At 40.7% G+C, this 27,704-nt stretch overlaps 1 protein-coding gene across 25 annotated transcripts in view; it reads right to left on the bottom strand.

Moving 5' to 3' along the window:
- afdna (afadin, adherens junction formation factor a) overlaps positions 1-27,704 on the bottom strand; it is a 133,802-nt gene that overhangs the window by 14,361 nt on the left and 91,737 nt on the right. For 14 of the 25 annotated variants that reach the window (XM_033648473.2, XM_033648470.2, XM_078173958.1 and 11 more), the window contains 12 exons: positions 15,262-15,327; positions 15,088-15,161; positions 12,351-12,469; positions 10,223-10,423; positions 9,403-9,494; positions 9,029-9,226; positions 8,446-8,596; positions 7,256-7,664; positions 5,068-5,321; positions 4,751-4,965; positions 4,477-4,656; positions 2,113-2,151 (listed from right to left, as the gene is read on the bottom strand). In XM_033648473.2, the coding sequence (XP_033504364.1) occupies positions 2,113-2,151; positions 4,477-4,656; positions 4,751-4,965; positions 5,068-5,321; positions 7,256-7,664; positions 8,446-8,596; positions 9,029-9,226; positions 9,403-9,494; positions 10,223-10,423; positions 12,351-12,469; positions 15,088-15,161; positions 15,262-15,327 (1,998 nt within the window). The remainder of the gene's footprint in view (positions 1-2,112; positions 2,152-4,476; positions 4,657-4,750; positions 4,966-5,067; positions 5,322-7,255; positions 7,665-8,445; positions 8,597-9,028; positions 9,227-9,402; positions 9,495-10,222; positions 10,424-12,350; positions 12,470-15,087; positions 15,162-15,261; positions 15,328-27,704) is intronic. The other 11 variants (XM_078173961.1, XM_078173966.1, XM_078173955.1 and 8 more) reach the window with 1 other exon arrangement.

Raw genomic sequence — 27,704 nt, 5'->3', positions numbered from 1 at the left:
ACAAAAAAGAAGAAATAAATAAATAAAAAATAATCAAAAAAAAAAAAAAAAAAAAAAGCAATTTATAAAAGTAACCACAGTGTTACTTATACATCATTCCTTTACTATGAGTCATTCATTCATTTGTAAGAGTAGAGCTGTACAGTTTACATGGTAGGAAGTAGTTGAAAAAAGGCAGTAAGAGTTAGTAGGCTACCCAGCAACTAGCTCTATAAAGGATCACCAAGTCTTGTGGAAACTCTCTTCAGAGCCCCAAAGGATAAACCTGAGCTTTTCCAATGCAAGGTGTTGCACAGCATCTCTCCTCCACATTGTGTAAGATGGTGGGTTTGCCTGTTTCCAGTTTAACAAAATCAGCCTACGGGCTAATAAGGTTGTAAATCTGGCCACAATTAGATTAGACCCCTGAGGGGACTGTTCTCCCCTGCCACTCCAAAGATAGCCAACACCGGGTCCGGGTCTAGCACATGCCCAAAGCAGTCCGAAAAGATCTTGAATATTGAGGTCCAGAACTGTAACAGCTTTGGGCATGACCAAAACATGTGTGCCAATGTGGCTGGGTGGACCTTGCATCGGTCGCATAGAGGATCTGTATCGGGGTACATTTTACTAATTTTTACTTTGGAGAGATGGGCTCTATGCAGCACCTTAAACTGTATAAGGCTATGTTTAGCACATATGGAGGAGGTATGGACATTCCTCTGTGCCTTCTTCCATTGGTCGTTTGACAATTCTAAACCCAAATCTTCCTCCCAAGCAGTTTTTAGATGGTCTAGAGTGATCTCTGCCTGTGCAGATAATTGGTTATAAATGAACGATATCACTCCTCTAGTCATGGGGTCAACAGAAAATAATACATCCAATTGAATAGGATCAGGAATATTTGGGAATGTGACTGTGTTGGACTGGATGTTGCTTTTGCCTTTTAAACTGTTACGATTTTTCATATTTATTTATTCTATTTTTTTTAATGTATTTTAACTTTTTTTTTTTGCTTTAAATTTTTAGATTATCTAACTTTTTCCATAATTTTTTAACTTCTTGTTAGTTTTTTTTTATTTTTATTTGTAATCTTTTTTATTACTAATTTATTTTGTTAAATTTAATTATTTTAATCTATTTCAAAAAATTGTTTTGTTTTCATTTAACTTTAATTTTATTATTAAGTATTTTTCAATGTATTATAATGATCAGTTTTACCATTATTATTATAAAATATATGATAATTATTGTCTTTTTTTTTTAAAGAAGCGCTGACTGTGTGAATTAAGCACCCTAAAGGATGTCAACAAATTAAATACAGAGGGAAATAGTAGGGCCTGTTCCTCTTCTTGTTTTGTTTGAGATATTTTCCTTAAATATAATTTCTTCCAATTTTTTTCTGTTATGGACAGAAATCTCAGAGATGGAAATAAAACAAAGTTCATCTGATGGATAGAGAACACAAGAGCTAAGTAAGAAAATGTGTTTTTGTTTTGGTTGAACAGACCCTTTAAAGACAGAACATAAAGAGGCTCAGCTGGTCACACACAGATGGATGGATGGACGGATGGATGGATTCATGGACACCACAACATCATGACGTGGCCCTGCGCAGGCAGCGCCGGGGGCTCACAGGACTATCATGCATGGATCTCCACCTGGACGCCCCCTGTGATGCATTCAGCCATGCAGGCGCCACCTCCATATGCACTCAAAACATCACTGCTGACAAGAACCACAACAACCGCAGCTCTGCTACTCTACAAGCATGTAAAGGTTTGGTTTTAGGATTTGGAAACCCCAGTGTGTCATCACTGGTCAGCAGCAGCTTCACTCGCCGTCCCCTCCAGCAGTTGTTTTGAGTGGACAAAGAGATGGACAGCGTCCCCCAGCCAAACAACATCAAGCGTCCCAGGACGGCCTCTCCATGACCGGCTGCTCTTTAGCTAATCATGGCACAAGCCCTGCCTCCGACCCCACACCCCACCCCCAAAATGACACGACGACAGTAGTCCAGATGGGTGGGGAGAGACAGATAGGAAACACGGGCAGGTGGGCAGCCCAGACAGAAAACAGGAAGTGATGTAAGGGGCAGGGAGAGGATACTCGTCATTAACAGGAAGAACATACCAAGTCTAGAACAGAGATAGCTGGGACAGCATTCTGCTGCTGAAGAAGAAGAAGACAATAGAGTGTGAGAGAGAGGGGGAGCAGAGAGGAAGGGAAGGAGGGAGGAGAAGAAAATACCCAAATACTGAAAAGGAAGGTGTGGAGGAGATATCAATTAAACTACATTAGAGAAAAAGGAGAAGGGGGAGGTAGGAGGAGGAAACTGAGGAGTCAAATAGAAATAAAAGAAGGGAGGGGGAGGACATACAGTAAAGTGAAAACATTTCTTTTCTCCACTATGCTGATTAGTGGCTGTTCAAGAGCTCCTTACACCACCACATCACTGCACCACCTACCTAACTACTTCTTCGAATATAACTCACATCATTATTTATAGATTATATTCCACATTTTAGCTTCTTACGTTCCTTAGTTTTCTCTGTTTTCGCCGCTGGTAACTAATTGCCTCTCGTGAGATTAATAAAATAGTTTTTAACTACTTTACTTAGATAAATTTGGAATAAATACGTAGTGATTTTGAATACTAAGAATGGTAAAAAATAAAAATAAAAAATACAAATCCAATATTTGCAACACATATATTCATTCGTTTAGCCAATTAATTTTTTATTTCTTTAAATTACATCAAGTAACTTTTTTCGCTCCACTACTTCAACATTTAATTTTCCTGAGGTTTCTACATTTTGTTTTACAAAAAAAGCTCCAATTCTGGTATCTTACTGATCATATTCATGGTTTATATTTTGTTTTGTTTTTTGCACTCTATTTGTATTGCAACTGCTGCTCATCAATTTCTCTTGTAATAAATGTTTTTGTTTTTTTTATTATAATGAAGGGTCGTGGCCAGAGTAACCTGCTGATGGGTTTTGGAGCAAAATTTGGGCCCCTTTTTACCCTCTTTTCTGTCAGTTTATACGGATTTAACTAAAGGAAATTTATTTAGAAAAAGGGACAGCTGAGCACTACACACACACTACACTACACTACACTAAAATAATTAGGCTTCAAATTTGTATGACAAACTAAAAACCAAGGACTCTGTCAAGGACTGTATGCTGTCCAGATGTTGAAGCCCTCTGGGATAAAGTTGTGCTTTTGGGCCGAATACTATAAACAAACTTGACCTTCTCCTCTAAACTGTCATTGCTGAGTGTCCACTTACAGCCAGAACGAGTTTTATAGCGGCAGCACATGAAATCCAGAAGACTTAGTTTTAAAGTACGTCATTACAGGGAAAAACAAAAAACAAAACAAGATACCAAACCAACCACATGAACACATCCTCACAGATTCAACACCTTCCAGCCAACATAGCTAACGCATCCACCAGCACCCGCCCACATTCACTGCAGCCTCACACACAGACAAGTTAAGAAAATAATGCTGCACAATGGCCAGTTTAGTGCTAAAAATGATACTGATGATAACTAAAGTATCATCAGCTGGTGTTAAAGCTCAATGGCTTCGGCTTTTCCACATTAGTTCCTGTTTAAATCAAGCTGGGCTTTAATCATTATCCACTTTTACCTCGGCATTATTAAATAATAAAGTAATCAATATCCATTTAGGGTGCAGAGAACCTTGTTGAAATGGGACCAATGACACTATAGTCATGGCTCATTTCTGCTGTACAACATGGCTCTATACGCTGCATTTGCATTATATGGAAAAAGAAGCCAGACACAAGGAAGTAAAGTTCACTATAGACTAGTCATTGTATCTTTGCACAGCAGGACGCAGCTGTTTTCTGCCATATATCACGACTCACAGCCTTCACTTGTCAAACTAACAGTTACATCCATATGATGTGAATGCAGCATTGACAACATCCTCGCCTGCCTGCCTGCCCGGATTCCCCCCCATCCACCCCTCCAGCCAATCAGGTTTAAGCAGCTCAGCATGGCAAAGCGATGACAGAAGCATGTTGCAGATGCACATTGCAGGACATTCATAGTGGGAGCCACAGAGGAATCCATTTCCCCTTCTAGCATTTGAAAGCCGGCTTTGTTTCCCACCCCCATCAGCCTGACTTCCTGTGGCTCGCCCTTCCTTGTGTGCTGAACTACAGATTTGTTTCTAAACTTGAAATCAGAATATTTTACTTCTGTCAAAACAGCCTTTGTACATGGTACTACTTCCTGTCGTTGCCTTTTTTCCACATCTACTTCAGCCCTTCCTGTTAACATTTAATTTACTCTCATCTCTCTCTGACTTACTTGTCTTTTACGTTGTTGCATGTTTGGTCTCTAGGCTTCATCTCTCCTCTCCTTCATTCAACACTTTCTTTTATCGCTCTCCTTCTTCCACCCTGTCTTCCAGTCTCTCTATTCATTTCCCATCCCACCATTACCGCCCCCGTCTCACCCTGGCTCTCTTCTCGGCCTCCAGCCTCTGCATGATCAGCATTGTGTCCACGTCCTCATCATCCTCCTCCTCCTCGTCCTCGTCGCTATGCTTGGACTCCTGCAGTCGTTTCTGGAACTGCCACTCCAGCATCAGCTTCCTAAGACGGTCACTTTCCTCTGCCGTTCGCTCTGGCTTCGCCTGTAAAATAAAATATGCTCAGAGCTGGACCAGCTATTTGAGAATTAATCATTAAGACTGTCCTCCCTCTGAATGGAGCTTAGGTTGTGCCTACCTGGAGCTCCTGGATCTCTTTGTCCAGCAGGTCGACGATGTGAAGCTGCTGCTGTTTCTCAGCCTTCTCGCGGGCGTCTCGCTTCCAGGGGTCTGGAGACAGGCTGTCGCTGGACGTCAGTTCCTCCTTACTGATGGTGATGTACTGCAGGTCTCGCCTCTCGATGGTCCGTGGCTGCTGCTGCGGTAACAGCTCCCTGATCACCGTGTCCATGCCTACACCACAATTTATTTATTATTTTCAAATATATTTTTAGTCTGCATGCACAAACAGTCTATAAGTCTGATTTCTGAGACAAAACAAAGGGACAGTCTAACCAGCAGGGTGGGAGGCACTGGCAGGCGGAGGAACAGCTGACCGCGGCAGGCTGGCCAGCTTCTCTGGTCTGGATGGGGGGGGCTGGGGCTGAGGCTGTGGCGGGAGGTAGGGCTGGGGCGGGGCAACGGAGGGCAGAGGGGGCTGGTGGTGAGGAGGAGGCATGGATCCTCCGTTGTTGTGAGGTTGGACGGGCATGACGGGGTTGGCCCGGATCTGACCCAGCTTCCTCTCCTGCTCTCTCCTCTTCCTCTCCCTAAGAAAGCATCATCATTATTGTTAGTAATTATTATGACAGTCCCGTTTATTTGTATATTCTTTGTATGTACAGTACAGGCCAAAAGTTTGGACACACCTTCTCATTCAATGCGTTTTCTTTATTTTCATGACTATTTACATTGTAGATTCTCACTGAAAGCTTCAAAACTATGAATGAACACATGTGGAGTTATGTACTTAACAAAAAAAGGTGAAATAACTGAAAACATGTTTTATATTCTAGTTTCTTCAAAATAGCCAGCCTTTGCTCTGATTACTGCTTTGCACACTCTTGGCATTCTCTCCATGAGCTTCAAGAGGTAGTCACCTGAAATGGTTTCCACTTCACAGGTGTGCCTTATCAGGGTTAATTAGTGGAATTTCTTGCTTTATCAATGGGGTTGGGACCATCAGTTGTGTTGTGCAGAAGTCAGGTTAATACACAGCCGACAGCCCTATTGGACAACTGTTAAAATTCATATTATGGCAAGAACCAATCAGCTAACTAAAGAAAAACCAGTGGCCATCATTACTTTAAGAAATGAAGGTCAGTCAGTCCAGAAAATTGCAAAAACTTTAAATGTGTCCCCAAGTGGAGTCGTAAAAACCATCAAGCGCTACAACGAAACTGGCACACATGAGGACCGACCCAGGAAAGGAAGACCAAGAGTCACCTCTGCTTCTGAGAATAAGTTCATCCGAGTCACCAGCCTCAGAAATGGCAAGTTAACAGCAGCTCAGATCAGAGACCAGATGAATGCCACACAGAGTTCTAGCAGCAGACCCATCTCTAGAACAACTGTTAAGAGGAGACTGCGCCAATCAGGCCTTCATGGTCAAATAGCTGCTAGGAAACCACTGCTAAGGAGAGGCAACAAGCAGAAGAGATTTGTTTGGGCCAAGAAACACAAGGAATGGACATTAGACCAGTGGAAATCTGTGCTTTGGTCTGATGAGTCCAAATTTGAGATCTTTGGTTCCAACCGCCGTGTCTTTGTGAGACGCAGAAAAGGTGAACGGATGGATTCCACATGCCTGGTTCCCACTGTGAAGCATGGAGGAGGAGGTGTGATGGTGTGGGGTTGTTTTGCTGGTGACACTGTTGGGGATTTATTCAAAATTGAAGGCACACTGAACCAGCATGGCTACCACAGCATCCTGCAGCGACATGCCATCCCATCCGGTTTGCCTTTAGTTGGACCATCATTTATTTTTCAACAGGACAATGACCCCAAACACACCTCCAGGCTGTGTAAGGGCTATTTGACCAAGAAGGAGAGTGATGGAGTGCTGCGGCAGATGACCTGGCCTCCACAGTCACCGGACCTGAACCCAATCGAGATGGTTTGGGGTGAGCTGGACCGCAGAGTGAAGGCAAAGGGGCCAACAAGTGCTAAACACCTCTGGGAACTCCTTCAAGACTGTTGGAAAACCATTTCAGGTGACTACCTCTTGAAGCTCATGGAGAGAATGCCAAGAGTGTGCAAAGCAGTAATCAGAGCAAAGGGTGGCTATTTTGAAGAAACTAGAATATAAAACATGTTTTCAGTTATTTCACCTTTTTTTGTTAAGTACATAACTCCACATGTGTTCATTCATAGTTTTGATGCCTTCAGTGAGAATCTACAATGTAAATAGTCATGAAAATAAAGAAAACGCATTGAATGAGAAGGTGTGTCCAAACTTTTGGCCTGTACTGTATGTATGTGTGTGTGTGTGTGTGTGTGTGTGTGTGTGTGTTTGTGTTTGTTTGTAATGTGCTTGCTGGCTCTAAAATCACATCTCTGTTGTGTCTGTTTAACGTCTTTCTTCCACTTTATGTTTTTTGTAAACATCCTACATTTAAATTAAATGTTTCTTTGTGTGTAACATACAACATTTTTGATAAATCTAATAAATCATCACTATAAAAATTGACAAAAGAAACCCCACCTTTCTTCCTCCAGCCGAGCTTTCTCCTTCTCATACCAGCGCTGCTGCTCCTCACGTTTCTTGCGGTCTGCAGCCTGCTGGGCTGTTACCGGAGCAACAGCAGTGGGAGGTGGCGGGAGCGGTAGCTCAGGTTGTGGGTCGTAGGGGTCGTAGGCGTCAGGGTAAGGGGCCGGGGGTGGGGGTGGAGGAGGGGGCAGGTCAGAGCGGGATGGTGTCTGGGCTGAATGTGGCGGCGCAGCGTGAGGGGCGTTGGGTGTCTTCCATCGGCCCGGCCCCGTCTTCTGGTTCTGGGTCTTGTTGGAGGAGGAGGAGGAGGCGGAGAAGTTGAGGTGCTCCTGGCTGGATGTGGATGACTCCAACGAGGAGGACACCTGCGGCTGTGGGGCCCAGTGGTCTGGACCAACTACACCTACACACAGAAACACAGTCAGTGGTCAACAACTCTGTTTGTTGTGTGTCATTTGTGACCTCGGCACTCCGTACATAAATCTGTGATTTGGTCACAGCTCTTTTCTTATGTAAACTTGAGGAGAACAGTCATAACTTCATTAAATGTAATTAAAGGTATTTTTTTTCAATAGCACATAATTCTGGGAGAAACATTTAAATCCATTATTTCTTCAGTCTGCCCTGTGGTTCAAACATATATTCAAGCAAAGAATAAAAAAACAGCCAAAAAATGCTACAGTATGTGACCAAATCATAGAGTAACATACGGAGTGCTGTGGTCACAAGTGGGGTTAGGGTCCATGACGAAGGAAGACCACAAAATATTTTCCCATTAGAGCTGGAGGGTTGGTGATTTTTTTTCTCAGCTGGCTTCACCAGTCTGAGCTCAGGGTTTCAATGTAGCATTTTATTTTAAGTAACCTAACCCACTAGATACTGACAGAGAAGATAAAACTTTTAATGAGCCGTCAATCTGAAATAATGAAGTTCAACTGACCACAACTCTGGGACAAAATGAACTGAGCACAAGTGACTGACAGTCTGCAAGAATTCTCATTTTACAGTTTAAGGGGTAAATGTCACAATTTGTTGATTTGTTTTTCTTATGGAAATATTGTAATTACTGTATTTTACACAGTCATAAACAACAAAATCAAATGTGATTACATTTAGAAGAACATTTGGACACTTAAAACCCAGAGCTGATATACTATCAAGTGCTACAGTTCCTTTCCTCTCACCTCCTGGTGGACCTCTCTGGTAGTCCATATCTCTGTGTTGGTAGTCCAGGTCTCGGTGCTGGTATTCCTGCTGGTAGTGCTGCTGCATGCGCTCATCTGGCCTCAGAACTCCTGGTGGAGGATACAACTCCTCCTGCGAGTGGTTAATCCGCTGGGGAAGAGATGAAAACATTGAGTAAGAGACCAGAGAAGGTGGACAGACAATGAGGAGAATTAAAAGGGAAAAGGAGATGGCGAAAGTAGAGCCAGAAAAATTAAGACAAACAAAAGAAAGCGGTGAGGACAAGGATGAGGAGGGAGCACAAGGGGAAAAAGACATTAATGAAAGAGAGGCAGAAGATGATGCAAAAACATCTGTTGTTAGGTTTTTCTGTTAAGTACATTTGATTTCTACAAACATGAAGAGTTAAAACAAACAAAATCAACTGACTTACAAAGAAAAGTTGAAAAATACAGTAAATGTGTAAAATGCCATGATGGTCCCTGCATTTCCAAGAGAAGTTACTGAATGAATAATTAAAACATTTATGACACTATCTTAGGTGTTCTCTGATAATTAAGTTGTTGTCAGATGTTGCTCTACCTGCATGCTGTTGTTGTGGATGTTGTCAACCACTGGGAGGCGTTCTCTGTCCTCCATGCCCTGCCAATGCTGTGTGGGAACCTGCCCAGGACCAACAACCCGATCCTGACTCTTCGAGGCCGGGATGGTGAAGTACTCCCTGGGGTAGGTCTGGGTGGGGATGGGATAGGCTTCTGGACGGGGAGGGGAGGGCTCGTCCTGATGAAGCGAAACAAAAAGTGTGAAGAGAAAATATTTGGGACACCTTCCCAACACTAAACAGGGAAAATCATTTCTCATCTCTGTTCTAGATAGCGTGTGTCCTCGAGTTTCATCTAGTCTGGTGGCACATTCCACATAAAGACGCCATCAGTGTTGGTCCCACAGTTACTTACGTCTGCACACAGGTTGCCGGTGGAGACGGAGGTGATCTTAGTGCCAGGTCCTCCGGGGTACACCGCTTTGCCTGCAGGACTCTGGCCCTGATCTGATGACAGAGACAGGACAGACAGTCATTTTAGAATGAAGCAATGAATTAGGTGTGAAAAGGAGTCGCCAAGAAATCCCACATCACCCAAAATGTTAACTGAAAGCGGTTTATTAGGTTGTTTTGTAAGACATTTGCAGACACAGTGTTACAGCACTGTGTTTCCACATCAGGGTGGAGTACTTAAAGAATAACACCAGCACTTTTTTTCTATTTCCTTCACTGCCTGTGCCAAGTCTAAACCCACTGACTTGTTTACTACGGATAATTTCAGTCCTTTTATTTAATCAAAGTCTATTGGAGTCACTTTTGCCAAGATTTTCTGCTTAATTTACTGCCTAAATTAGGTGGAAATGAGGAAGAATTATGGCAGTGTGATAAAATGTAATGTCTTATTTAACTCATGTCACAACGCCATACATGAGTTAGTTTATTATGCAAGCGTTCAAATACATTAAAAAGGTGGAGTTTAGTCAAATCAGAAATAGGGATTTGTTTTTCAAATACTCATTTTATATGTAAAAGTGAAGAATAAAGGTAATCAGGGAAAATACTGAATTTAATTGGTAAAATTGACTGACAATAACAATTGAAGCTTGATTTAAAGCCATTTCATGCTGTACTGTGTGTGGTGAAAAAACATCAGTCTAAAATAAGAGCAGGAGATAGACTTGACAACTTCATGTAGTTAAAAATAAAATAAAATCCCAGTCAGTAGGGGGGCTTACTGGCTACGTTAGGGCTGGAGCGGTGATCAGCTCGATTCTTCAAGAGTCGATCTTCACTGCTCATCTTCTTTGGTTCGGGGTAAGAATCCCAGCCGGCCTGCGGACTCTCCGGAGAGCCGTTCTGCACCGAGCTGTTGTACAACTCGAAGCCTTCACTCTTTGGTCGCAGTTTCCCGTTTTTGTCACGGCCTCGATCTGATGCTAGAGACATGATAGAAGAGATAGATAGAGAGAGAGCGAGAGAGAGAGAGAGAGAGAGAGAGAGAGAGAGAGAGAGAGAGAGAGAGAGAGAGAGAGAGAGAATGGATGTTTTAGTAAAAAGGTGACCCACTGAATCTTTTTCTGCTGATATTTGTCACTGCAGTTTGTTTGGCTATATTGTCTTGACTTTCTAAATGACACCTCGTTGACGTCAAATAAATTTGCAGTTAGGGTGATTATGTGATATTAAATTGGGACTCCACTTTAATTCTTATTTGCTCACATGATGTATGGAAAACATACATTACATACAACAAAAATAAATTTTTTAACGACAGCTTAAATACAGATTTATGCAGAGTTAGTAACTTTGTAAAACCGCTGCTGCAAATTTAGCATAAAAGTGATGTCATCTTTACATAATAAGGTCTTAATGGGGCTTGAATTGTCTCATGTTTTGAAAAGTTAAGCATCAAATGGTTGACTTTCAGATTTCTCTTATATGTGACAAACAACCCATCTTTGTATAAAGGTGGGTAACTTTTTAAAATGGTAATTAACGGTAATTTAAGTTGACTGCACATGCAGGTTTATCTAAAATTTTGGCTAGAGTCTTAAGTTTACTGATTTTTTTTCCCCTTCTGTGTATCTCGGTTTGCTTCCTGAGTCTGTGAGAATCTACACTTTGACTTCTCCAGTTTCCCAACATTCAGTTTACTACAGGCTGACCAGTGTCCTTCACAGTGTGGTGGTTAAATTTCACTGGCTGCACTGGAAAACACACTGTGGTCGAGTGAATTCGGGAGGAGAAACACCCGTTTAGCGTCATCGTGGACCACAGGCCGGCCCGGCCAGAAGACTTCCTTAATGAATCTCAGGTCACATTCCAGCAGACAAAGACCAACACACAGCCAGACAACCCAGTAAACTCCATGCCTTGTATGTGTGTGTGTCTGTATGTGTGTGTGTCTCATCTGGCTGCTGCCACAAACACTCATTATATCGTTCAGTCTGCAAGCTGTTTTTTACAGCGCTACAGAGAAGACAACAAGGACACACTGTCTGAACAAGTCTGCTTCTCTTCCTTCATCCACAACACCACATTACTGCCATTAAGTGATGGTGGACGTGACAACAGTCCATTCATTACAACTATTAAACAGTAAATAATCTGCAGCTTTCAGGAAGCGTGCTCTTTTTAAATAGCTCTAATTTAAGACTTTAATAATGTTCGTGATTGTTGAAGGAGGTGAAAAATTAGTTATTAATTCCACTGTTCTTTCTTTAAAGTGGTCATGCACTTTCATTATTGATTAGTCTGCCAATAATTTTTTGATTAATTGGTTAATTGTTTGGTCTATTAAACATCCCAAAACAAAAGAAATGAACTTCACAAGTATTTTGAGCACAAGTTGACATATTTAACTTAATAAACTTACAGTGCAAACTAAAAATATTCCATTCATAAACACTTAAAAAAGAGAAAACTTACTTGGAAAAATGAGTAAAATAATTGCTTGATTCCATTTCTTGATTATCAATATTGTTACAGAAGAATATTCTGCTGATGGAATATTTGATTGATTAAAGTGTTTAAGCTCTCCAAAAATGTTAGTTAAGCACAACTCACATAAAAGATACAAAGTTCTTCAAAATCACGTGGAAAACAGTCAAATTAATAACACAAAAATAATCAACAAAAAAGCAGATTTGATGCAATAATTTTGTTGGTTTTTAAAATAAGTTCATCTAATGTATTTTAAGACTCAAGAAAACCCTTAAAATAAAAAAACATTTTGTCAGAAGTGAATGTGAAGTGTAAAATAAACTGTAAAACTCTAAAATGTGCAGACACTAAAGCAAACTCAGCCCTTTCACAGTCCCCTCTAAACACTTTGCAAGTGTATGTGTGTTTCTATGTGCTCACCTCTTGGCATCATGGGGCTGGGCTGGTTGAGGAGAGTAGCCAGTCCGTGGTAAATGGCTCCCTGCTTGGCGACCTCCAGAGTCACAACTGAGCCCGTCCTCGTCATTAGCTCTGCTGCCCTGAACACAGAGAGAGAGAGAGAGACAAAAGAGAGAGAAACAGGAAAGGGAGAACATGAATATTAAATCTGCAACACAACTTCAAGGAATGTGACAAACTTTAACTGTTCTCTGTGGTGTAGGCATTAAATTGATAAAATACACATTAATATTTAAATCTCCTGTTAAGCTGCAAGGAGCTTTTTTGAACTCTGTCTTTTAAGTAATCAGAAGATAATGTCCTCGGTACACTCTGCTCTGTATCCTTTGACAATACTGCACTGGAGCTGTATCACATCCGGTGGTGGAAGAAGTACTCAGATCTTAAGGAAAGTATCAACACCACAGTGAACAAATACTCTGTTACAAGTAAAAGTCCTAGATTCAAATCTTTGCATTGAGTTCCAAAAATAAAAGAACTTATTATGAAGACTGGCCTAGCTCAGAAAAAACATATTTCATGACTGGATTATAATTATTGATGCATGAACGTGTTCATCACTTTCATGTTGCAGCTTGTAAAGATGGAGCTCATTTAACTACTTAACTACTTAACCTGCTGGGTAATTGTAGTGAAACACACTGTATCTACCACTCAAAACAAGCTCATTTTCCAAACACACCTGATGTGACAGAGTAGGGCTGCAACTAACGGATATTTTTCACGCTAACTGAATAACTGCTTTCTATATAAGATGACTAAAAACAGTCAAAAAGCAGTACCTGAGGTGCACCAATAATGAACTTACAATATTAAATCTTTGTGGCAAGAACCCTAGTAAATTCCAGTGCTCCGTAGGGCTGTAATGGTTGGCATGCGAGCCAGTTACACTATGGCAAACGCAAATGAAACAGCAGAGGTGGAAGATATGCCTGGCAGTCCCTGTCAGCTACAGCAGCAGCGGAGAGAATTAGTTATAAGATGGGGACAGCATGTCAGTGTTGCTTTACTGTTGCAGGGGATGTGAATGGAAATGCACTGAATGTGTTAACGCGCGATCAGTGGCATCAACCAGATGTGCCGATCTCCAATTAATGTTTAGGTACTTTGAAAGTTTAAACACAGCCAGGGTGGAACTAATGTTATTGGAAAAAACCTCTTTCTTATGCACTAGTTTTATTTTTTGTTATTCGATGTCATTCATTTTCATTAACCAATTATCCTTTTGGGGGTCGCGGGGAGACTGGAGCCTATCCCAACTGACATTAGGTGAGAGGCGGGGTACACCCTGGACAGGTCACCAAGGCTGCCAATGGGCAAAGTGTTCCCTCAGTTCTCAGCAGATGCACTAACTCTATCTTTGACATTTGCACTACTGTCTATTCAAAATAGATAAAACTAAATATATCCTTATGCATTTGATTTTTCTCTGCTGTATCAAAACACGCACTGAACCATGACTCCTGTATACTGTTACACCCTTTGTCTGCTGGCATCCCAACATGTGGAAAAATAAACTGGAGGACCATTATTATGAGCCAGAGGAGGCAGGGATTATATTTGTCATTGCCAGAGAATCACTTCACTCTAATTTAGGTACAATCCTGCTGTGTCACACACACACACACACACACACACACACACACACACACACACAGAACCCGTGTTATTTTCTGTAACAGCCACATGTGCACAAGGCTTTAACCAAATCCTATAAATAGTTGAAGGGCAGATCACACAAGGTAATGAGCCATGTGTGTTCGATTGGATGGAACTTGGGGAATGCAACATCGACTGCCTGATGCTGAGCAGAGAACAGGCTCTAAAGCCACATTTGGAAATATCACAGGATTTAACATATACCAGATCTAAAGGCTGCAAATCAAACTTTATCTTAACCTGCTGGGAGTAACCTGTAGAGGAGGAGACGACCACAGGATGATACTATGACAACAGAGGTCAGAAATGTACAGTAAAGTAATCTGATTAACTCTCTCTGTCCTGGAAATGTTCTGATAAAACAAATCCCTCCCTCCTGCTTGCTGCACGCTAAAACAATCAAACAAATGATTTGTAAATCCAGTTTGACATGAAGCTGACACACATTGAACATCAAGCCTGTACATGCTGATGGAGAGAGGAATAACTGGATTAATCTGAGCGGGGCGTTAGCCGCTGAGCTCTTCACGGCTGTTTCCAAAACATACACACCCTTTTTTTTCTGCATGTGTCCCAGACATGTTCGGAACATTTAGTATTTTTTTTGGGACAAATGGGATGCAACTGTCTCAATGCAAGAACCTCAAGATGTGTCAACCCTGAGGTCTCCCTCAAGATGTGGTATCTGATGTCACATCAATATAATTTACTTTACAAATGTTTTCAATTCTCAAAATAGAACTCAAGTTTCGTCATCAGCGTGACCATAAATACGTCAATACTGTGCAGTGGGTGGTTGAGCGTTTAAAGAGGAAAATACCATGTGCACCCACTTCTCCTCCCTGGTGTTTCATAAGGATGCCATGAAGGTTTAATTATAATTTACACATGTCAACTGGGATTTACCCATTTCTAACTGTGCAAATGGAAATCAGCATCAGAAGCCGTGTAGGTGGCATTTCATGAGATGATTTCTGAGCACTGAAGCTGACAAACAAAACCTTCAAACTATCAGCACTAGTCAGATGTCGGTCTTTACCTCTCTTGTGATAGGCCCACCAGACTACGCCCGTCCACGCTCAACAACTGGTCACCTGCAGCCAGACGGCCGTCCTGTATAAACACAAACACACAGATACCACAGAATGAGTCACTGTGTGTGTTTTTCCACATTCTTCTCTGTTATGGCTCCAGTCTCTGTGTGTGCACTCACCACGTCAGCTGCTCCTCCTTTGACAACAGACTTGATGTAGATGCCCAGCTTCTCCTGACCAGCACCCTAGAGAGAGAAAGGGACAGAAGGAAAAAGATTCATTAAACAAGGAACCAACGAGAAAACACACATATCACACTATACATATTAATAAAACATAAAAGAAACATATAAAAACTCTAGCTTATTCCACAAAAAGGCGACTGAACAGGTCTGAGCCCAGTGTGAGTGTGTGTTAGTTTGCTGTCTAAAAATGTGGTGACATGAACTTTAAACATGAAATTTAAAATCTGATCTTTGGGTTTCACCCAAATCCATCTGAACAAGTTAGTCTGAGATCTGTTTGAGGCCACGTGCAAATTTGAGAGAAATTAAAGTGAGTAAATCATAAAAAAGACCACAAGCGGCTTTCTTGTATTGTTAGCAAGACAACATAAGTAAGACAAAAACCAAAACAGCCCACACACTCAGTGTAGTGGCGTCTTTGTGACCTACACACTGGTTTTGCTCATGCTCACTTCATCTGCCCGTACTGAAATGTTATACTGTGATGGATACAAACATTGTTTCCTTGCATCATGGGAAATACCTGTACTTTGATAAGGAAAGCATGACGTGTGCGTACGCACAGAGTAGAACAACAGTGAAATGTATGTTAAAGGTGCAGTCAAATTCAATTAATATATCCTCATTATCTGCAAGCTGTCCGTTCGGAGTGCAGGCTGAAGGAAAATACGATCACAGACCTGCTCCTTAAAAGGGAAACAAAGCAGCTGGGACAGAGCTACACAACGCTATGCTGGCTACTCCTCACCCACAAGGAACAGAGCTACTCCATGACAGCACTGAACCATAAATAACATCAGAGCTTCTGGAGGAGCAATGACATCAGGGGTGTATTTGTTTGGGTATTGAGTTCAAATATCAACAATCTTTCTCCAGAATCTCTGACTCCATCTTTAAATTTGTAAGCAGACTTTCAAGCCTTCAAATCGGGACCCAAACCAAGGAAGATGACGTGAGACCAGCCACGGTTTCTCCATAAGGCCAGAGATGCAGATCAGTCAAATCTCTTGACCAACTGCTTAAATCAGGTTGAAGAAAAGAATACTCCAGACATACTAAGAAACAACAGACAGTTATGAGATACTAAGTGTGGAAAAATACTCTTATAGTCATGAGACACTAGGAATAAAATCCTTTAAGGGAAACACCACCTAAACTAAGAATTCCAGTATGTTATTTCCATGGCCCAGGAAAGTTAAGTCAATATTTGTGAACATGAGCTACTCTCTCTCAAAGCCTGAATGCGGAGAAGTGAGTCTCAAACTTGTGATGTCATTGGGTATTAAGTCTGGAGCTGCTCCGTAGACAATGAATGGGAGACTGATTTTGTGAACCCACCTTATGTTTTCTTCATTTATACCAAGAGAAGCTTTATTCTACTGTTGTGTTCTCAGAAAATGTGTCCATATAATCAGGTGCTCTCAGTGTCATCTAGAACAGTGGTTCTCAAATTATCGCCTCAGGTATAGGTTGCATTTTCCGACACTTGATCCATCAATTTTGATGATATTGGGGCCAATATTCGATCCAGATATCAGATCAGTGCATCCCTACTCGCGAATGTGTCAACTTTGCAAAAAACACACTTTATATTGAGTGAATTTCTGGCACAGAGCTTTTAATTTGAAGTGCCGTTTCCTGCTGTACAGTGAGTGACTAATGGACAGCTACTTGACAGAGACAGTAAACAAGCTCAACGACATGGTCAAACACAAGCTTGACACTGAGTATATTAAACTGTGTGGACCTTAAACCAATGACTTAAGAGAAATCTGGACCCCACGGCTGGTCCAAATGGGAACAATTGATCTAGAACATCTTTTGCCATTCATTGTCTGTAGAGCAGCTCCAGACTTCATACCCTATAACATCACAAATTTGAGTTTTAGCACTCTAGCTTTTGGATTTGGAAGAGAGTTGTTCATGACTACTACTATTTTTGGACTGGAATAACTGAATAACATGATTTTTGAAAACGGGTGTAGTTCCTGTTTTAGAAAAAGAATACAAAAACTTGAGTGGCAGAAATGGGCTTCCACACAACTTGTTTGGATCAAACTACAATATATTAATCCACGCCCAAACCATACGATGCGGTGCAGTAGGAACAAAAAATTTGCATCATGTAGTGTGCCAACGTGGAAGACAGTCATTTCATTTATAGGGACATCCCAAGGCTTTCTATCCAACTCTTTCTAATTTGAAAATGTTTACAACATGCTCCATAATGTCTGGACCACACGGATACAGAGCTCAGAAATATCTGATCCCACAGTCTGTCTCTCCAGCAAGGCACAAATTTAAAACACCATTTCTGACACAAAGTGACTATCTTAGGACATAAATGGTTGATACAGAAACACCAGTAACACTCAGCCGCACCGACTGAATAATGTGGACCAGAACACCACCAGGAATTTAAAGACACACATACACATTTTATACACAGCTATTCAAGACTGTTGACACTGAACAGACCAGGGTCTGATTGGAAAAACTATTGCTTCCTGAGCACTGAGTCTCTTTTATCTGAGGTAACAAGTTCAGCAACATGTCAAATTGAAACATTTCAACACTTTTATAGAGCTCCAGCAGCAGCCCAACAGTCACAACTGCTTTCATCTTCTTTTTCCCCTCTTATATTCCAGTTTTCTTTGCTGTGTTATACTAATATTTGCTGTTGGAACAATCAAATCTCCCCTCAGGAGTCTGTTTATTTTATGTCATAATATTTTCTTTCAACAAAAGCTTTTCTTTAGCAAGAAGCAACAGAGCAACAAAGAACAGAGACACAGATAAAAAGGGGAGCAGCAGCAGCACACATAAGCCCGAGCGTCTGTAAGTGTGTGTGGTTTTCTTGTGAAGTGGGGAGGTGGTTTACAGTGCAGAAAACTTCTGGCACGTTATCAGACGTATCACACGCTTTCTTTGCCATCTTGACATGTTTATCCTCAGAGTTTGTGCAATGGCAGAAACAGAAACCAGAAAAATATTTCAGAAGTCTGTTTTCATAAAGAGGCTCCGCTGTGCTAAACATGAAACTGAAATGTTTTTACTTCCAACACTTCAAGAGTCTAAACATGATTTGGTTTATCTTAAGTTAAGATTCATTTATAAATTCTCTTTCTTTGATGTGCAGATGGCAACAAAGAGCAAAGAAAAAGTAACAACAGAAAGACATCTCTTCATTACTTTGAGACTTACTTCTACTTTTGAAGCAAGGTTTTAGGTGGTATAAAGTCTAATCAGAAAACACCACAGAATCAGGTTTAGATGGCACACACCCACACACTCTACCTAGACATTAAGAATCACAGCATGCCTATAAACGTACTCATAAAACTGTGGAGTGGATTAAAAAGACTCCTAATTGTTGCCATTCGTCAGACCTGGCAACGTGGCACTGTGTGTGTGTGTGTGTGTGTGTGTGTGAAGCCACATCTTGTAAAGCAGAGGCAGAGGTTACACTCAGGTTAATAGCTCTTACTGTTTGCAGGTCACTTGTAATAACTGTTTCATCAGCTGTAGTGCAGAAGATGAGACGCTGGTACAAACTATAGGGTTAATGTAGTACTCACTAAATTGAATTAAAGACTTTAAAGACCTTTTGAAATAAAGAATGAAATTTATTACATTTTCCCCACTGTAATACTTGTAAAACAATGACAGAAAACAAGTAGGGACAATAAGGCCTACACTTATTTATTAAGTACATGAATTTATTACCAACTATATCACATTTTTGTCTGTACTTCCAGCTGTATATAACAATAATTTTTAGTGATATAACTAGTAAGTAATGAGATCTGCACAGGATTAACTAATTAAAAAATAATTCATCAATATAAGTTAATGTTTTTGCTCAACAGGACACCTGCCTATTGTAATCTGATGAGCTTTCCAGCGACTGTGGCTGGCATTAATAAAGGTAATATTACTACTTAATTAATTATAATTCATGGCGGCCTGGCTTTTGGACCACCTGGAGAATTTCCATCACTGATGCAGCTTCAAAAAGGCCCACTACACACTTGGCACATGGAAGAAGTTTCAGTCGGTTGCAATCTGCAACCTCACCACTAGATGTCACTAAATTCTACACACAATAGACCTTTAAAAATATAGATATTTTGAATGGTAAAAAAAAAGGGTTTAAAATAAGTTTTTGTCTTGAAATTGAAATAGCAGTTGATAAAATAACCTCATGTCCATTGAGTTGCTGTTCTAAACTGTTACATCAAAGCAGATGATAAATAAAGAATAAAAATTTCAACATGAACACTCGTGATATGATCAAAGGCTCCCACACAGCTGCTAAATAGACCTGTGGGTGAGAGTTACTCAAGATAAAAATCTGATTTAAGAGAAAATTGGCTGTTAAAAATACCAGTTCAACCATTTCTTGTTTAGAGATACTTTTATTACTCTGTCTATGATTTGGCTAATTTGGGTTTTCTAAATACTTTTCAGTTATTATGTACACAACAGAGTTTTGGCTCTTTGCATGAGAACTCTGTTTGCTTTCCTGCAGCAGGAAACAACTTTTGAATTTGCGGGGACATAAAAATCTGGGTTCAAAATGATCAGTTTGTTCTAAAATAACAATGAGCTTTGTTTTGCCTTCATCTAAATAAAACAAATACATTCCTGAGCTTTCACATTGCGGCACATATTTCTTCCAATTGTGTTTTGACTGTGGTGAAAGCTAGAGTTTAGAAGGGGTAATTTTTTAAATTACTTGCATTTTTATTGGTATTGCTTCAATGTTATTCAGCTGATCAAAATAGTTTTCCATCATGTTATTCTCCGAATCCATTTTCCATTTATTAACGATGTGAACTGAGTGAACAGAGATACATTCTGCATTTGTTACATTCCCCATCATCGACAGAACTGTGTCCCAGTTTCACCAGTATAAAAGCAGCAGAGACAGGCTTCAAACTATTTGACCCAAAATGCTTCAGCTTTCTGTGTTTTTGTGTGCGTGTACATGTAATAATGAGGCTGGATTCATGCCGGCACGAATTTCTTGCGTGTGACATTAAGATGAGAGACAAACAGTGAATCATTCTGACTGTTTTATGTCTGTTGTACATTACAGAAGACATTAAAGAGCCTCTTGTTTCAGATGGAGCCGCAGCTTCATGCACTTATCCAGAATGGGGGATTGGGGCGCCAAATCAGGCTCCAGAGACACTTGTGGGAATTCCCTAAAACCCCTGAGGAGGTTCAGAGGGGCGTTTTAGCAAGTTAAAGGGGTCCCAGAGAGGGTTCAGAGGGGCCACCGCTTCTAGCAGTAATTATCCTGTGCATGGGCTTGACACATAAGTTAAAAAATTGGTACTACAAATGTACTTTGGAGCACGTCTGCTGCATCAGTTTGATTTTACTTGAGTTTGTAAAGCTCATCTAACACAGTGGAAGTTAAACAAACAGAGAAAGTAGCAAAGTTACAGTAGACCAAAACTTTATAAAAGGTTTTTAATATAACCTGAGATAAAATTTTCAAACAGACCAATTTAAAACTGTTGTCTTGACTATATGAAAGGATTCTATGTCCGTATGAGGCAGGTACCTTTAGGTATTTTTGTAAAAAAAATAATCTGGTTTTGTGTTGGTTTTTGCAATTAGAGATACTGTTGAAGCATGAATGAGGTACATGTCCTCCTCACTGCTTCAGCAACTTTTGGCATAATGAAGCTACACAGCTCTTTACTGCTTCCAGGTGTGATGCCACAATGCTCATCTTTTGGACACCGAACACATTATCTGAACTATGAACTTGTACACACCCTCTAGTCAATATTTTTGTACATTTCTGCATAAATCTAATTTTAAAAGGGATATATATAGTACATATTTATAGTGGCTTGTATTCCTGGGTAAAATAAATTCCTTATATATGAAAACCTACTTGGCAATTAATTTTATTCTGATCTAGTTCCAGACATTATCTGTAGACATGGTATGTCAAGAGAGGGGATGCTATTAGCAACACTACTAGCCAATCATTGTTGTGGTCAGGGGCATTGATATTGTTATGTTAAAGCTCAAATGGCCAGTTTATTTTGTGAATGTCACAAAAGTGGGGGAAAAAATCTGATGTAAGTGTAGTTTGTTTTCTACATTTCTTTTTCTCTGTCACCCTGATTAGCAGCTAAAGGGCTCAAATACACAAAATGTATCGTAACTGTGACAGCAAAATGTATATCTCTACATGTGTTGTTAAATATACAGACTTTCTGCAATGCCAAGTCAGAGAAGAAATGTAAAGGCAAACTGCAAAGACATGTTGAAACATGTGCACATGTAGACACACAGCAGGTTTTCTGCGTTAATGAAGCTAGCTGGATGTTGGGGTGCCGGTCAGAGTGAAACCAGATGTGTTGCTAGTCGACTGATCATCAACTGATTGATATAAAAACACACCTTTCTTTGCAAATCAATCTCACTCAGACATCACATTACAAAGCATCTACTGAAAGAGACAAAATGTTTCCTGTGAGTATGCGTGGCTCTGTTTATGGATGTACTTTATAAGAATAGCTGGAATACCTTAGGGAGAGCTTTACTGTGGTTTAATGGACAGTGCTGGTTCCTTTAAAGTGCCCTGACAACAAATCAAAGCTGCCAAGTCTGTATTAGGGGAAGGAATGAACTGAAGGAGTCAGCTTTTTTTAAACAAGCCCCACACCGAATTTGAAATGGAAACTCCATAACTTTTAATAACAAATTCAGAACAACCTCTCCCATGTCAGGATATGACATACTGTCTGATCAAATCTTGCTCACATCCTGAAGTGGTTGCACTTAAATTATACTTGGATATAAGTTTGAAGCGGACAGCAATGTCACATTCTATCAATTTCCTGAGGTAAGCCTGGCTGGCTGCACACTCGAAATCCCCCTCTGAGAACAAGACAGTGAAGGAACTAGTGGCTGCATGAAGTGTTTTCAACAAAGCTCACAACCACAGCTACAGAAAAAGCCAAGTGATACAAAAAGAAAGCTCTCTTTTGCCACAGTAGAAAAAAATTTATTGTGAAAAACAAGCATCTGGCCTGTGTGTGAACCACTTATTATGGATGTTTTGAAAGGTGCTACATAAATAAAGTTATTATCATTGCTGTTATCAATTAGCCTGGAAATCCAGACTCAAATCTAGAAAGATTTTGAGTCTGGCCCTCACCGATACACCCTTCCTACCCAAGGGGCGGCACCAACTGAGCACGCAATTGGATAGTCCAATAGCCAATCAGAGCAAAAAACAAGGTGACGTATTCATTGCACTAAGCCCCATTTGTTTGCCCAACAGTGGGGCTAACTGATATATTATGCTTTTGCTGTATCCCGTCGGCAAAACGGCAAAAAACATCCTTCCTGGAAGGCTTCTCGGGCAGTCTTCTGTTCCTCTCTCAAGGAAAAAGATAGGTGTAGCTGGCTTAGCGTTTCTTCCAAAGCTAAATTGAATGGACGCGGTCCTTCAGCAGCTGTCATCTTGGCTGTTTGCTTTTCGACTCCTACGGTGCAACGCTGTCTTCATCATGTTACACCCGCCCAGAGCCCGCCTCTGTCAGATAGACTGATCTGATTGGTCCGATTTGCGATTCAACGGGCTCTGCTCGTCGGGGCCAGATTCCTGTGCAGTGCAAATTTCAATTTGCTGGGGACGGGGCATCTGGATTTCCAGGTTAGTTATCAATGATATTATTCCTTTTTTGTGGATGTTTTTCAGCTCAGGAACATTCCAACTAATTGAAAATCAATCCGGTGTCCCTGATATGACCTTTTAATGCCAATTAAAGTAAGAAAATAATGGTCCTTAAAATAGAATATGATTTCAGATGTATGCTAATGTCTCATTTAAGAGAAAATAAATGTCAGACAAATGTATTTGTGCGACCACCTGCACATATGTGACGTTGCTTTCTGTGATGTGTAGGGCTGCAAATAATGATATATCATTGTTGATTAATCTGTCCCTTATTCTCTTGACTAATCGATCAGTGTAATGGTGAATCACATTTCCTTGAGCCCAATGGACATCTTCAAAAGTCTTGTTTTGTCCAATCAACAGTCCGAAACCCAAAGATATTCAGGTTGCAATGATATAAAACAGAAAAATTGAAAACCCCAGCAGGATCAAGACAATTTTTGCTCTATTAATAAAGCAAATGATTAACCAATAGCATCAAATTACTGCCAACGGGTTCCCTGTTGGCTAACTACCTGTTCCAGCTATCATAAACTATCACCAACTATCTGAATGAGTTCTGATCAAGTGAGAAACACTGCAGTCTCTCTCCAAAGTCTCCAAGACGCAGCCCATGTAAATACATGAACCTGAATTCTAAAAATGTAAATTATACATCTGGTCTTTGAGTGTTTGTCTGGACAGCGGAGTCAGAGTGACATGACAGTTTTCTCCTGAGCCCTTCTGTGGCTGACACACGCTGAGAAACTGACCTCTACAGCCGATCCACACGGTTGAGAAACTACTGCTGCAGCAGGCTGCCCACACACACCAAGATTACAACGTTAATACATGTCAACCTGCTCTCTGGAGCCTTTCTGAGGTTATTAAACACTTATCCAAAAAGGCGCCATTTAAACCAGAGGTGTTCAAAGGCCCTGCTTACCTACACAGGTATTTTCTGTCATTTTAGGGGATTTAATATCTTCTCAGGACTCTTTGGGCATGTTCAGTCTGTTGTTGACTGACATCTCCTTGATTCTTCTATTTTAATTGTTGCATCTGTACGGACAGATCCTTTGAGATTCTTTAGTAAATGCAATTTCATGACTTGAGCAAATTTGCAGTTTATAACTGCACCCAACTTTAACCTGAGAAGACGTCTGATCTGCCAAAATAACTGGCAACACCTGTGGGGGTGGGCAGAGGCTTTGATGCCGTCTTTTTCTGACAGCGCCAAAACTAAAGCTGAGATGAAGATACATGGCTCACTTGAAAAAAAAAGTTGACAATGAAAGGCGTGGGATATATGGGAGATATTAAATATAATCGGTAAAAGTGCAACTGTAGTTATATATTGACCAGTTCGACTTATTAATTTGTTAATTTAGTGTAATTTAAGCCATTTTCTCTGCCACAGTCACATGACATTGCTGCTTTGTAAAGTGCACTTTTTGGTTGCTTTATGTAGACCAGTTCTAAAACTGGTCTACATAAAAACAGTTCACACAAACAGTTAAAGACAGTCCTGCTTGCAAATGTGTGCATGCTGCAGTCCACACTCCATGCCACTGAGTATGCATGGAAATAGAAAGAGGTACCCATAATCTAGGGAAAAACAGACTTCCCACAGGTCAAAAATAAATCTGAGGAGGCTTCCTCCTCCTGTCAAGACACTTCCATCACAACAATCCTACAAATCTTTGAATCAAACTTGTAGAGAACCATAGCAGTTTAGAAACAGGAGGTAATAGGTTAAAATAAAGATAAATCCAATGTTATGCCAATGCCTTTTCAGTTTCACCACTAGCAGCTGTTTGGGATGACGTTCACACAGTGGAGTTTCCTTTAGAAAACACCTGCACTGCCATCTTGTTCACATTTACAATAAGCAGAAGTTGATGTATTATACTGTACATGTGCTGTTTGCTGGAACATATCTGGGTATTCAAAAAACTGTCATCAAACTGTCATCAACCTAAGCTATTGTTACAATGGGTCAAAACACAGTCGGGCAGATGGGCTGCACAGTATATCCTTTTTCCCTTATTGCAATGTCAACTTGCGTAATAAAAACTGCAAAATTGCAATTTGAACATAGTAACATTGCATTAAATTGCATTCTGTAGGTACTGTTCTATCTAAAATGTGCCATGCTGCTTACTCTCTCACCAATCAGTCAGTTATGTCAGGTCCAACAATGAGGAATGGTTGATGGCCCGGGGACAGGAAACACAGTCAGTTGCCTCATCATGCCAGTGCTTGAGAAAGTGAATGAGCAAGTAATGTTATAACTTCTGCTCTACTCTCAAAGACTTCGCTTTGCTCTGCCCGTGTCTGTTTACGCTAAAATGGAGTGCAGTGCGTAAAAAAAGACACTTACCCCTTTTCACCCAAATTAGCGGCATCCACAGGTTTTTTAAACAAGGGAAAACCCGCTAAAAATAGGTGATAGATTGCCAGAACAGAACCAGTAGACAAGCATGTCTGTGTGTGTGAGAGTTTTTTTTGGGGAGTCACCTACGACATCACAGACAAGCCAGAGAACAGGTCAGTAAACAGTAGCAGCATGGAGCACTGTGGAAACTTTACGGTGGTTACGTCCTTTTTATATAGCTCTTACTTATTCCTTTTCTTGGACGGACAGTATTTTGTGGTGGTCCATTAATGCATCTCACCAGTAAACGAGCTAAAATTAGCGTATTTACTTGAGTGTTGTGTTTCCATCAATGCCAATCAGAGCTGCGGTCCATTAATACCTGTGAGCACTGCAGAGTTATTCGACTCCAATGTGAATGCTGATTGTAACCTTGGCCATTACATTAAAAAGCCAGATGTTAGCACGTGATGGTGGGGTTTTTGTGCAGTGGGAAAGGGGCTGATTTCGGCAGTCAATATAAACGACATACAACATAAAACGCAGGAGAACATTCATTGCGTCTTGGATAAAAACACATGAATGAATTGAAAACGATGGGTCATGCTGTGAAAGTAGCGTAGCTCCTTTGGGTTTTAGCTCAGCATGTAGCGTGTGGTTGAGAGGGAGTGACGGTGGATGTGCTCAAAGCTGACAGCTGTTGGCAACTGGAGCAAAGAAATAAGCAGTAGAGTTGTCCAGTGGTAGTACAACTCAAGTAATAAATCAGAAAGGCCGATACTACAGATTGGTGTATATGTCGGCCAGCAACAAGAAGAGGTCAATTCTTTGGAAGAAGTGGAAGCAAAACTAAGGGATCCTTATCAAGATCACTTTGGTTAATTTATCTTTTACCTCCCAATCATTGATATTAGAATCACCTTTGTGTGGGGGAAACACTGGGAACAGTTGAGGGAACTTCATGATTAAAACGCTGTTTCATCATGTCCTCTGATAACCTCGGAAGCCATTCAGATTGACAACCAAAGATCGGCTCGAAAATAGAGGCAAACAACAACATGGAAGTTGCTGTGTAAAGATAGGAAATGCCTCAGCTAGTGAGCGACGTGCAGGACTTCTTCCCTGCAAGTATGTCCCAGTTTTTCCATACAATCCTGCCAAATTGTGATTCTTCCACTAGATAAAAGGTGGCGTTTAAAATGAACGCCAAGACATACAAACATTCTCTTTCACACACCTTGTAAACACCTCCTGGCTGCAGCTTTACAGGAAAGAGAGTGCATGTGTGTGTGCGGTACATCCTCCCATTGTTTCAGTCCTCACAGGGGGTAACCCTCTCATATTATTGTTCCACTGCTAGTGCCATTCAATAAGCTAACAAACAAACACACACACAACTAATACTTCAAACACATTATGCAAACAGAAAGAGCAGTTTTCCTAAGTTATTCGTGTCACGGTACTTCAGATCCAGAGTCCCATTTTGGTCACAATCACACAGTGTGTCTCTAATTACAAACAGTACAACTACTCCAGGCCTTTACACATTACAGGGTGCTCTGGTCCATTGCCTATTGTCATATACTGTATACATCTTACACATCCAAGTGCTGCTCTATCAGATGAGATGGCCATTAACCAAAGCAGAAGTACATGACAAGATTTATAAATGAGTGTGGTATGACGTTCTCTCTTGTATGAAACATTGTCGTGCCTCTGAGAAACCTCTGGCTGTTTTATCTGTACAGAAGGAATGTTCTGTTCTTTGCTGCAATAGATACATGAGTAAACACACTGACACAAGAGCGGGAGAGGGAGGGCAGGAGTTTCGTCAACTCCCAACTTTCCTCCGGACAGCTGGGAGCTGACGAATACAATACCATGAAACACACACTCACACAGACACACACAGGTTTGACTGATGTTGCTATTTTTAAGGATACAAATCTGTTTTAATTCACAGCAAACTCCTCCACTTTGCTCCACAGAGAGAGACAAAGGGCTTAACAACATGAACATAGCACTTCAAGTGTCTGTCATGTTTAATATGAAGTTAAAAGTCAATCACTGCAACAACTGCTGGACAAACTGGTTTTACTACTGTGGATAAACGCTGCTATTTTTAAACTGTAGTACTCTGCAAACAGTCATTTCATTGAGTTTTTGTTCATTAATTATGAGAACAGTCGTCAGATGTTGCCAAAAATGTTGATTGCAATCAAAACGAAAAAGCCTCTCATCAAGTACATTTATTCTAAGCACAAAATAAGGAGATTACTAACAATAAAATACTATTTATGCATATTT

This window comes from Epinephelus lanceolatus, chromosome 13 (genome assembly GCF_041903045.1).
Source record: "Epinephelus lanceolatus isolate andai-2023 chromosome 13, ASM4190304v1, whole genome shotgun sequence".
In the NCBI taxonomy this organism is placed as follows: Eukaryota; Metazoa; Chordata; class Actinopteri; order Perciformes; family Serranidae; genus Epinephelus; species Epinephelus lanceolatus.
Note: the sequence above shows the minus strand (reverse complement) of the source record. Positions and strands in the feature narration are given on the sequence as shown.